This window comes from Lolium perenne, chromosome 5 (genome assembly GCF_019359855.2).
Source record: "Lolium perenne isolate Kyuss_39 chromosome 5, Kyuss_2.0, whole genome shotgun sequence".
Classification (NCBI taxonomy): domain Eukaryota; kingdom Viridiplantae; phylum Streptophyta; class Magnoliopsida; order Poales; family Poaceae; genus Lolium; species Lolium perenne.
The window spans coordinates 152,016,798-152,029,529 of NC_067248.2; the positions used below are offsets into that span (position 1 = coordinate 152,016,798).

Below are 12,732 nucleotides of genomic sequence, written 5' to 3' on the forward strand. Positions count from 1 at the left end.
GATAAAAATAGGAGTAGATACATATAGATACAAAAGGAGTATGAAGGTGACATGTGCCATGAGAATAATCTCCACCACTTTGGTTGAGACCAACTTATGATGAAGATGGTTCCCAAGGTATAGTTGATAAATAAAAGTTTTTAATAGAATTCAAAATTGAAGGATTGGGGTTGGCCGCATGCAACAATGCATGAGCATGCCAAGGTAGATGGGATGGTGATGGTGGTTTAGTCAATGATAGAGCAAGGTTAAGAGAGAAGGTGAGTGAAGTATCCATATACTCACAAGGATGAATATATTGACATAACTCATCAATTTATGAGATCAAGGTGATGATGGAAGAGAATATAAAGTATTTGAAACACCTCAATTGTCTAGGGATAATTGGGAATGAACTCAAGTGAAATGGAATTCGAAAATGTTGAGAGAACTAGTTGGAACATAGGAGTTCAAAATGTTCTACTTACTTTCCCAAGTGAAGTAGAGTTTTCTCAAATTTAAAGCAAATAAGAAATGGTATAGGTACCATAAACAAGCCTTTTGTTAAAAAGAAGGCAAGATAGAAAATAACTGTTTTAGAAATCAGTACTACGTAGAAATGGGATGAGAAAACAAAACCCATTTCAGTTCCTTGTTTTCCTGGGAGAAATATCTTGAAAAGTTTTAGTAAAACTAGAAGTAGTTTTGTGATCAAAACTAGAGAAGGAAAATCAATAGGATTTTTGAGAGAGAAAACTAATTTAGGGAGAAGTGTTCTCAAGGGTAGATGATGGCTACAAAATGTACCCATCATTCCCACTCTTGGTTTTGTGAAGATTGATCTTGAATAAAAACAAGAGGTAAAATTGAAGTAAGTGATCTAGTGTTGAATCATTGAATAGGGTACAATATCAAGTTGAATATATGAGCTGCAAGGATAGACTGAGACATGCAAGACGTGGAGGTTGAAGAGGGTGTTGCATAGATGAGATCCATGCATTGAAGTCAACAATAACAGTTGTGAGTGCTTAGAGATCAATTGCCAAAGTCTGGACATTTTAAGCCTGTCAACACAGATGGTCGACATGGCCTCAAAACCAACAAGGATGAGTGGGTATAAGAGAGGGATGTAGCTAGGGGTAGATGATCCCAAATTTTGAATTAAGGATGATTGAGCTATCTTGCACCACCAAGAGAAAAATAAAAAAATAGCACACTCATGTTGCCATGAGGAGAAGAGTTTGATGTAGTAAGAAGGAAAACAATTCTTCCTAAGCCACACATGTGTTTTATTTGGTGAGTTGCTGGTTTAACCACTAGAGGTGTTGTTCTTTGAGGTGGCTCAAGACAAAACTCAACAAGCAATCAAGACAATACATCTACCAACAGATCAAGGCAATTCATCTAATTAGTCTTTTAGAAAAAAAAATTTGTTCCCCCTAATTTTTGCAATAAGGACAATTAATCAAGGTTGCAAAAGTTGGGGTGTTACATTATTCATGGGTGGACGGTGTTTGGGTGGCGTGGCCCTGTTGTTGTAGGCTTTCGTCTGATTTTCTCCTAAAAACTAGACACTTTCTTATTAATTAATGGATGTAGCAAAGCTTTTAGCTCCGTTTTTTTTATAAAAAAAGTGGTTCGATGGTATAAGCCTCCACCTCGTCACTACAGATTGAACGTAGACGCAGCTTATGGACAAGGGTTGGTGTTACACGAAATGATCACGGAGAACGGGAGAAACAGCATCGGGAGGTGCTTGGCCAATCAGAATTTGGAGTTGATATGCTTGCGATGGAGTTAACGAGATATGGAGCCCTCGTACTGCTATCTTAGCGGACAGTTTTCAGATTTCTTGACGTATTATATTGATTTCCTTTTAACGTTGTACTCGTGAGGGCAACAAGCAGGTGGCGCAAAAATTTAGCAAGACCAAGCTTTGATTCTGACAGAATTTTCCTTTGGGATGGTGATCAACCACCATCAGTTTTAAGAGATGCAATAGACGAATTCGTGATGGAAAGGGGCAAATAAACTATTGGGCACACGCACGTACCAGTACGAGATAGGATCGCGTCCTCTGCTGGAAACAGGGACGGAGCAAGCTTTCAACCTTGAGGGGGACAAAATGGTGTTGCAAACTTCATGAGTGGGCAGAGTAAACTAAATCAGCAAGAAATTACACTTCTAATGAGTAGTGTTCTTCATAAAATTTAAAACATGGGGATAGCTAAGCCCCCCTCGTTCCCCCCTGTCTCCGTCCCTGGCTGGAAATAAACACAAACGTTGGTCTCGTGCTAAATGCAGAAACAACAAGCACGGTGATTAATTTGGTGGCAAAGCGCGGCCGTTCCCGACGGCTGATTAATTGGTCGCCATGTTCTCGTAGCGACATCTCCAGCACCTCTTCAGCCCCAGCCAAGGGTATCTCTAGGGGGTGCGACCTATTTTGTTCGATCTGGACCGTTCGAAACTAGTTGCGTACGGTTAAGCGACGCGACTTAAACAGATTCATTCATGCGAACCGATTCATTTGTTCACTAAATCGTTCACTAAATTTGGATGGCCAATGCGTCGGGCCGGACACTGCACGGGTCCTCCCTTTTCCTCCCTAGATCACCACGGTTTCTCCCGTTAGTGGCGCACAGTTCTCTCCAAAAACCCGTCCACGGAATTTCTGCCGGCGGGAAAGCCAGCGCAAGCGATGGATCCGGTCGCCATACCCACTGCCACGGCTACCGCCGCAAGAAGCCGGCGAAGCCAAAGAAGCTGGCAAAGGATTTCACGCCGGACGAGCATCGGGTCGAGACGGAGAAGCGCGCTGGCCGGAGAGAGGCCGCCAGAGTTCGGGCAGCCGCTGCCAAGCTAGAAGAAGAGCAGCTTAAGGCGAACGGCCGCATCATTGCCCAACGTGCGGAGGCCAACAGCGAGCTGCTGGCGTAGAAAGCAGCTAGCATGCCATCATGATGATGAAGCACGAGGCACTGAACATGACGTTCGGCCATGGTGTGGTCATCCCTCTGGCTCCTACTAGCCAGGTCGTGGCCGGCGCGCCATCGATGAGCTTCGTCGCGTCCACGCCAAGTGGCCGGCCTCCTCTTCAATCCAGGCCACCAGGCCAGGAGGTGGCCACGGGAGGGCTGGATGTGCGTTGTCCCGGCTTGGTGATCCCCTGCGGCGTCGTTGGAGATGTCTGGAGAAGGCATCGACCTCAACCGCACTCCCAAGGCCGGACAATCGTCGTTGGCGGCTGCAAAGAAGCAGCGGCGAATATCTGCCACCGATATGCCACTGCTACAACATGTTCGACGGAATGACTGGCGAGCTACCGTCAGCGAGCAAGATGGTAATTTCTTGCCCGTTGCCCCGTCACTTTTCCATTGCTAGTTGGTCCTACCCGCGGCTAGTCATGGCCACTATGTGTGCAGGAATTCATCGAGAACAATGGTGAGGCCCTCTTGCATGACATGATCAACGATGAAGTTGATGAGGAAGACTACGACTATGCTCAATATGAAGAGACTCGATATGTTGAGGCTCATGAGGGCTACTCCACCGACAATCAGCCATTGTATGGCAACGGCGGCTTCACCCAATCCATGGGCGAGCACGGCACCCAAACCAGGGCCAAGGACTTCACGCAATCCACAGTCGCGTCACTTGCCATGACGGTTTCCGACAGTGGTTAGTCAAAGGACGGCGAGCTACACCTCCGAAGAGGACAAGTTGTTGTGCAATGGTTGGATAGAGATTTCACAGGATACACTTTGCGGTGCTGAGAAAAAGGGATTTGCCTATGGGACCCGTGTGGGAAAGTACTTTCCTAAGCATAGAAATTTCCCGCCAAACCCCTTCTATAGTGAACGCAACGATCTCTCCCTTGCAAAGAGGTGGGGCTTCATCCATGCCGAGTGTAGTTGGTTCCAAGGCTCATTCGAGATGGTGAAGAGAAGGGCAATAAGCGGTGTCTCTGCCGTTGACATGTGCGTATGTTGTTTTTGCTTTGGAGCACTTAAAGTCCTCCTACGACAATAAGGGCTTCACATTGAGCCATTGTTGGATGTTGCTCAAGGATACCAAGAATTGAAAAACAAGTTACGCCCTTTGGAGGAAACTCGAGAACATGAAGAAGGGAAATGGCAATTTATCAATGAACCGGTACCATCAACCTCGAATACGATGGGCAAAGCCTAGGCACCTGTTCCACAGACGAGGCAGGCGGTGGTGGCAGTGCCAAACGACCAGTTGGCCACAAGGCAACCAAGACCGACATGCACCATTAAGCTTCCTCATTAGCGTTCTAAGAGACCTTGAGAGAGTTAATGATCAAGAAGGAAGAGGCCATCGCCGAGAGGGAAGAGAGGCGGCGCAAAGAGAAAGAGGCAACCACCAAGAGCTTTGTTGATCTTCAATTGAGAGCTCTTGCGGTGGAAAAGTCCCTTGCGAAGTCTAGGCTCATCGAGGCCAAATCCAAGGCTAGGCTCATTAATGTTGATGCCAAGTCCAAGGTCTTGAAAGCTGAAGCCAAGATCATGGCCGAGGAGAACCGGATCATGCTCACCGACTTGACCACCATCTTCGATCCCATGCAAACGCACCGACTTGGTCACCATCTTCGATCCCGTGCAAACGGCTTGGCTTGAGAAAAAGCAAAAGATGATCGTTTGAGAAGAAGCAAAAGATGATCCTAGCTCGCTATGCTTGAAGGACATTGGCATAGATGAATGCCATTTAAATGACTAGCTTGACGTTGCCGAATTAAATCTTCGTCCACACAGCAGAGCTGTTTCGGGTCCTATAATTGATAGGTAATTCCACATGCGTCCCCGCCTATGAATGAAGAAAGATGTTCTAAATCCTTGATTCCTAACGAACAATAAGCCCTTCAATCGCATAGAACGGCTGATGTGGAATTACCTAGCAGCCAAAAGCATCCCAGTGCATTTTGGTTAGCTTTGCTGATTAACTTACCAGCCCACAGAGAAAAACAGTAACTTGCCAGGAGAAACATTCACGGCCACGGCCTTAGTCCTAACACACGAGACTAGACAAGTATTGCCGGTAGTGCAAAGGGCAGGAAAAGGAAAGGACAGGCAAAAGGGAAAAGGTAATAGGGACGAAAGAAAAATCACTTGCAATATGGATGCCGCCAATTTGATAGGATACTATACTTCGCAATAGAAGTGTACACTTGGTCCTTGGGCTCAAATCAATAGAAACAACACATAATATGAACAAGTTGGCACCAGAAATGGACGCCACTCAAAAGGCTCTCGGTGATGGCCTTCTGCAGGCACCAATAACGTTCTAAGCTTTGCCGAAGCTCGCTTTCTCTTGGTAGCACAAGAGATCTAAAATGCTACTTCAAACTGTATATCCCAATCTGCCATTAGTTTTGTCACCGCAGTCTCCTTTTACTTAGCGTACTAGTTACCAACCTTAACTGAAGTACAAGCTCAAAAAGTATCTTGTCGGATTGAACCCTATGAGTATCACTACAAGATAAAAACAAAAATATGTGAGATAATTGCCAGGGGATAAAACTAATACTGTATAAAATGCACTTACTAAGTGGTGATAGTATGATGACAAGTCCGATTGGGTACAAGAAAAATGTCGTTCGGTCCAAAAATGGAAGAACTGCAACAAAGAACTTTTTGTTAGGACGCAAGTGATTACATTTACATAGTTACACACATATGCAAAACAAAGTTCGTCAACAGATAAGAATAAACTTACCATCATATCCTAGGAAGTTCAGATAGTGATAATAAGAAATCGCAACCATGAAAAGGAGGTTTGATAACAGGGCAGGAAAGAAGCCATGTGCGATCAACAGAGGCGACAAAAAGTATTGAAGCACTGAGAAGGGAGATTTGTCAGTAAACTATTCCGCATTTCTTACAACCAAAGTTCAGATAGAGAAACTGATTCCTTAATATTACCATATAGGATGATGAATGCAGGGAAGAACGAGTTGCAGTGAACATCAAACGCATAGAGCCTGCAATGTTATTTTTGTCATTACAGATATTGACCGTGGCCTCATGAGCAAAGAAGTGGGGGAAGCAATTATATTCTATTAACTAGGTTACTAGTCAGTACAAGATAACTAGAAAGAAGAGTTGTCATCCCATGGAAATTACAGAAAAATCCTGTCATGGGCCCGTGAGTTTCATGCAGCAACTATTCCATTAGCTTAAAAAGTTTTAGATTTTGATGCAGTGATCCAGTGAAAATAAGAAATGAAGATAACCTCTAAATGGCATAAAATACAACTCAAGAAGAAAATGCATTAGGTAAGAGTGTAGGAAAGTTACCACTCAACACGTTGTTCAACCACGTGGCTGTTAGGTTCCTCCCTCAAATATGAATTCGTAAGAAACCTGCAGTGAAGCATAGCAGTTGTTTCCTATTATCCACTTACAGATTTGTATGTGTATTAAGAAATTTAACATATTAGTCATTGCACATTACTAGTACTAAATTTGATTAAACGCTAGGCCACAAATGTAACATAATATAGACTAAAAACTGCAATGCTGCTACAACCTCTTGAGTAAATGATGAAGAAATACAAGTTGTCTCAAAATAACAAATCATAGCTGGTAAACCTATTGTCAACATGAACCCAATAAGCCACTAGCTCATTATAATATGCTTCGACTTTCATTGAACGTATTGTACATAACAACATGTAGCTCGAGGAGCATTACTTATGTTATTTAAAAAAATTCCATAGCACCACTCGTGAAGCATGTTGAGGTTATACCTCCCAAAAAAAAAACAGAAAGAAAGCAATAAATCTGGCCACTAACAGAACTGAGAAGTATCAACAGGATGATGTTAGTGCTGCCGTTAAGTTCAAAGTCTTCGGGGTGAACGACTTACCAGCAAAGTGTGGCCAAAATTAGCCCAGCAAACAAGAAATGGACAAACACAACCGAGGTGATTGTTAAAGCCGCATGGGCCGCGCTCTCTCCAAACCTGAAGAACAAAGACAAGTGGCCAAATGTTGAATAAAAAGAAAAATAAATCAACCACTTGATACAACAGAAAATAAAGCGAGCACATAAATCTATTAAAGATGAGAACATATAAAATAGATTGCAAAAAAGATAGAATTAAACCATCATTATGCATTGTACAGGTGGGGAATTACAAAGATAATTCTCCGAAACATAGAAGGGAAAGAACTATAAAGAACTCACGCTGCACAGTAAGCTGATGTCGCAAACACAAGGAAAAGAATTAGAATGACAACAAATGCAGGATCATCCCGAGCCCACTGGTTCTTGGTTTCTGAAAATAGGAACAAAAGATATCAGGATCTGCCATGATATCATATGCATATAAATGATAGTATGCAAGAACATCAATTAAATTCCAACAGACACATTTACATTCAGAAAAGGATAGAGGTACACAACGTACGCTTGTGATATTTGGTGTGCTGATAGCTGTCTTCCATAATCGCAACATGATGCATACAAATAGACAAAAGCAAGTCAGGTGCTTACCTATATACTGAACATAAAACTGAAAAACCAGGAACATGTCATTCATCTTAAGACCATACAACTTCGAATGATAAAATGAAGGTGAGGATGTATACCTCAACATAGAAAGAATGAATGAGCTAGGGTTTGTGTGCAAGTGTAAGTGGGTTAGAAGTAGGTACTGTTCTAAGTTGATCCATGAATTTATTTTTCCTGGTGGTGGTGTGAATTGTGAGAGCTTAGAATGAAGTTCTTTGAGGGCTTTATCGAGAATGCCATTGCACGCGTCCTCGAACTACAACTTAGTAGGTAGAATTTGGAAGGTACCAATTTATTATTGTGCAAGTTGTATTAGTATTACTATAATAATACCAGCAGAAAACAGTAATAGTATAATATAATAACTAATGAAAAGTATTTAGAGCTGGGCTGAGTGCAGGATGCGTACACTACTTTTGGTGAAGTACAGAGATGAACCATTTGCCAAAATGTGTACTCGATATCCATTTGCTGCCACTGTTGAGAAAAACAATATGAGAGATAACACATGTTACAAAAACGCATTGGAATATATACTGCCAGTACCAGAAAAGGCTCATACGAAACAAAAACAGAGCATTTTCCTTAGATATTCAGGGTAATATGCAATGAAGCACACAATAGTGTTAGAATAGTCTCCCATTAGGTTTCCTATAAGTAGATGAGAGGATCAAGTTTAGCATATTAATTTAAGTGTGCTTAAAATTTCTAAAGAATATTGAAGGATTGATCCCATGAACAAAACCGGAAAATCCCAACCTTAGATCGCGCCATATAGAAATTAGGAATAAATACAAGTGAGCATCCATAGTAGGTTTGTTTCACAAATATAGAGATCTCAGGCAGCTTTAATCCATGTTCCCCCAAATCAAAATTTTTAAGACCGTCTGCACAAGAGACAATGACAATACATACATTGGGCAAGATTGTATGGAGAAGAATGTTGTATACTCGTCACCACTCTTAGAATGTGTTGGAAAGAAGGTCAACACTTTAAGCAGAGATTCTTAATATATTGCCCAACCATTTCTTTTCGTACGTTGTGGAAATTAAGGAGATTATAACACAGGGAAAGAAATGGTAGGGGAAATTTACCATGCTATCCCTTTCGTTAATGTCTTTGGAGTATTTGGAATGAGAGAACTTACCGTGAATGTTCACCCACAAGTGATATAGGGAGGGGGCAAATAAATGAGGCCAAAAGAGTGAAAAATCATGAAATTTGCATGGACAACTCATATTTTAAACAAAATTGGGAGGCTTATACCTTATACTTTGAATTGACGGGCGATTTACTAAGCAGGCAGGCATACATAACATTTTGTTGCCGGAGGTGCAACTACCTGAAGGACATTCTCATAATTGTGACAGTAACAAACTGAACTACAGAATAACAAGTAAAGGAAACAACTAGAACGACCTAACATAAGCATGTTACTAGAGCGACCTAACATAAGCATGTCACTCTCTTTTGACTTGTAAACATGTCACTTTTCCTGTAAACATGTCACTTTTCGTGTAAACATGTCACTTTTCGTGTGATTGTAATGAAGCAATGTCATTGTTCTACCACAATGGATGCCCACAATCTATACTACTTTTTTTTTGCATCAACACAATCCAACAGCATCTCAAATCTACAACAGTATACATCTAGTGTTTAGACTTCAGAATTGTTCTTTTATTTTCTGCTTACCTTAATTCCTTTGGTCTGTGTATGTAGGAAGGCTTTAAGAAGCTTCTTGTTGTATCAATTAAACAGAACCTCAATTTGAATCACTGAGGGTAGACAACACACATGAGCATGACCTTGGCATCTCATAGTTTCACGTTGCCCTCACTTCACATTGGCCTCTCATAGTTGCTACGCTGAACACCACAAACGCACCTAGGCAGCAGAAACTGGGCCTAACCCCCATAAGATCCCTTCCTATACGGTATACCCCGGAAACAAACAATGGGGAGATAGCCCGCATTTCCACGACGAGTGAAACCCTAACGAGGATTCGAGGCTATCGTCGCACCAGGCCGCAAATCGCAGCAGCTGAAGCGCGGCGGCGACCTTGCTAACTCGCACGCCAGAGCAGCAGCACGGCCACAGCGAAGAGATCCGGCCAAATGATGCGGATTCCGAAGGGAAGCAGAGCGAAGGGGAGACCAGCACCAACCTTGACGATGCGGCGGAGGTAGGGGCCGAAGAGCGGCGGGGCGGAGCGGGCTGCCCCCCGGCCCTTGGACGTCGTCGTCGGAAGCATCCCCTTGCCTGCTGCTGCTCCGGCGATCTGCTGCCCGCTGCTGCTGCTGCTGATTCTACCTCTGTCCTCTGGTGGTGGTGGTGGCTGTCACAGCCCCGGAGCACGCGAGATCTGGCTTCCTATGCTTGAGTCGTTCGCTGTGCGCGATATTTTTTTTCCCTCGTTGCTTCTTGGATCGTGGCTGCCTTCGAGCGTGGCCCGCTTCAACTAACAAAAGGTAGAGACTTCTGGTCCATTCTTGTTGAAATCCGGCCCACTCGCCTACGCCATCCTCGGCCCATAAGGCCCATATCCAGTCACCGCTCCTCCCTCTCTTCCACCGCCGCCAAAGTCGTCATGGAGCAAGGGGAGGAAATACGCATCTCTCATTCGGTATAGAAAAGGGTTTTTTAGTGTTGCGTTGATATTGTTTTGATGGTGATGCTCGCGATGTCTCGAAGATCAGAAAAGCTACCAACCCCCAATTATGTCTTGTTGGCGCTTTGAACCGACGTTGCTCAGCTTATGAGTTTTTGTCCTCATCGAGTTTCATGGACAACAGGCTGGTCCTTATTGTCCTTCGGTGTGGCTTTATGGACATCAATGATGAAAGAGCACGTAGCTCCGATTTATGATTTGGTAAAAAAAAAGAATGATAATTTCTATGAACAAATGATTTCATTGAGTGGTTTATGAAAAAATGTTCTATAGGTGATGCGTGAAGAACATTGAATGGATATTCGAGGATGAATGCCATCACAATCAAGATATGCATCAAGATCGTTAAGTTCGAGATATGATAGTATAATGATCAATCAAAGGCAAATAAAATGAACTTTGAGGCAGCAAGATTGAGTTTGCTGAGTGAATCAAGGTGCTCGATATGTAGTTCATGTGAAGATGAAGAAATGTCTAAGATGAAGTTCATTGAAGGAACTCAGAAGTGATCGTGATTGAGTTCATGAGTTTAGCCAAGATTGATCAAGTCTTAAAGCAAGTAGTTCAAGTGAAGAAGTATACTTCTCTCTAATAGAGCTTATGAAGTAAGAATTTCTTGGTTGATTGTATCCTTAACCATTTCTTTTTTTACACAAGGAACTCACCATGAATCCACTAATTGTTGCTGCTTCTGTTATTAATTGTTGCTGGATTGGCTGTATGGGCTTGCTTCTATTGGGCCTGGAAATTTTCATATACGGCTCTTAGAGGGGGGACTTGGGTTAGTTACCTATTTCAATAAAGTATATGATTGAGATTCGGGCATTGGATTCTACAAGATCAATACACAAGCATAGATGATGTACCACGAGGACCAAATGATCAATGGCATTCTAAGCAATGGTCAAATGAGCTTTGTGAACTAACATGTGGTCGTTGTTATTGGCATTTCTACCTAGGGTAGGTATGATTCATTGGCTTGCATTAGAGATATATATGTATATCATATAACCCATGACAGGATGACATCAAGTCAATATGGCCATAAAGGTTGAGAAGAGTAAGTTCATGATAAACACATTGTACGCCGAACATGTATCTATCCCTTTTGAAGTTTATTCTGTGGTTAGTTATGTTCATAGCAATAACTATTATATTTTGTTCAATACTTTTAAGTATTTGCAGGATTCATCACAAAGTCTCATTATTTTGGTACTTAGATCTAGAAGGCAGGAAAGCCCTATTTTGCATTTTAGAAACCTTCTAGAACTCAACTAATCAGGGAAATCCAACATTTATATTTTCTGAACACAACGTCTCACAACTTAAAATTAGTCTCAGAGGCCGAAGTAGGGAAGGTAGAACACCCACGACAGCCCCCCCACCCCGCGCCCTCGGCTAGTCGCGTCGTGGAGGGTCATATGCCCCTCGATCGTATGATTCCATAAATTTACGATGTCGCCTTCATCTTGACATGAAATTTTCTATATGTATTCTCAGGAAATTTTATTCATGAAGAATGCATCCTTGAGACATAAACATAAAATAGAGTGGCAGAACATCATTGTCTGAGTAGAATTGGAGGGGGATCTGCTACCAGGATCAATCACTCTAGTATCATTTCCTCCTATATCATTATTTCCTCATTGTTCTCTTCACCATGAAGAGGGGAGGAGTCCATCTCGTCAACCATGGTGTCGTGGTAGTATCCTGATCGCATCTCCATGTGCTATCATTGTTTTAAGAGTATGAGTTACTCTACATGATTACAACATTCTTTATGTAATTGATATGGTGGATTTTCTTGTTTATGAGATGATCCATGATATGAAATCTTAATTAATGTAAATCATTGATATATCGCAGATGCATTAAAAACATCATGAACGGGGGAATGATCCCTCCCTTAACTTTACGTTGTTAGATAGAATATAACACCTAGCTCTATGTGCTCTTTTAGCATGAATAGCACCCTAAAGACTCCACCCTTTGCGCAGGATCCGGACTCAGTATAGACCGGTTCAGCATCTTAAACTCCAGCCACTGAGCTACCACTCAGTTCTCCTATTGCAGATGCTTATTATCAACATGTTTCACATTAGTTGGCCTAGTGGATTGAGCAACGGAGTGAATAGATGGAACAAAACTTGCGGCATGTCTTGGATAGTGATAGAAGATTTGAGACAACTATGACTTTATTTGTCTTGTTCTACCACTAGCAGCGGCTTTCTCCCCGCCGACGACGGCTCCATCAACCACCAATAGCTTTCTCCGACACCCCGCGGCCTCCACCCCTCCTGCCCACTTAGATTTGCCCGTTGTTGCCAGAATCGACCCGTAGCTCCAATAATCATCGCCGCGTCGACTTCTTCCATTTGGTGCACAAAGAGACCGTGAGAGCTCAATTTGTTGCAAAAGGGAGACGGCGGTGACAGAGATGTCGTAGATCAGCGGCGGCAAACCTAGGTGGCACTGGAATCAGACCATTTGTGTTGGTGAGTTTTATATTTTGCTATTTGGATTTTCTTTTCAGTTTTTTCAACCAA

At 42.6% G+C, this 12,732-nt stretch overlaps 1 protein-coding gene across 1 annotated transcript; it reads right to left on the reverse strand.

Moving 5' to 3' along the window:
- Positions 1 to 5,094: 5,094 nt before the first annotated feature.
- Positions 5,095 to 9,927, reverse strand: LOC127300260 (uncharacterized). Its single transcript, XM_051330355.2, has 10 exons — positions 9,683 to 9,927; positions 7,924 to 7,991; positions 7,411 to 7,436; positions 7,188 to 7,278; positions 6,868 to 6,963; positions 6,297 to 6,362; positions 5,922 to 5,980; positions 5,716 to 5,838; positions 5,545 to 5,616; positions 5,095 to 5,471 (listed from the first exon to the last, which is right to left on the reverse strand). The coding sequence occupies exons 1-10, from the start codon at positions 9,767 to 9,769 to the stop codon at positions 5,416 to 5,418; spliced, it is 744 nt and encodes a 247-aa protein (XP_051186315.1). The 5' UTR covers positions 9,770 to 9,927; the 3' UTR covers positions 5,095 to 5,415.
- Between the last annotated feature and the right edge of the window lie 2,805 nt (positions 9,928 to 12,732).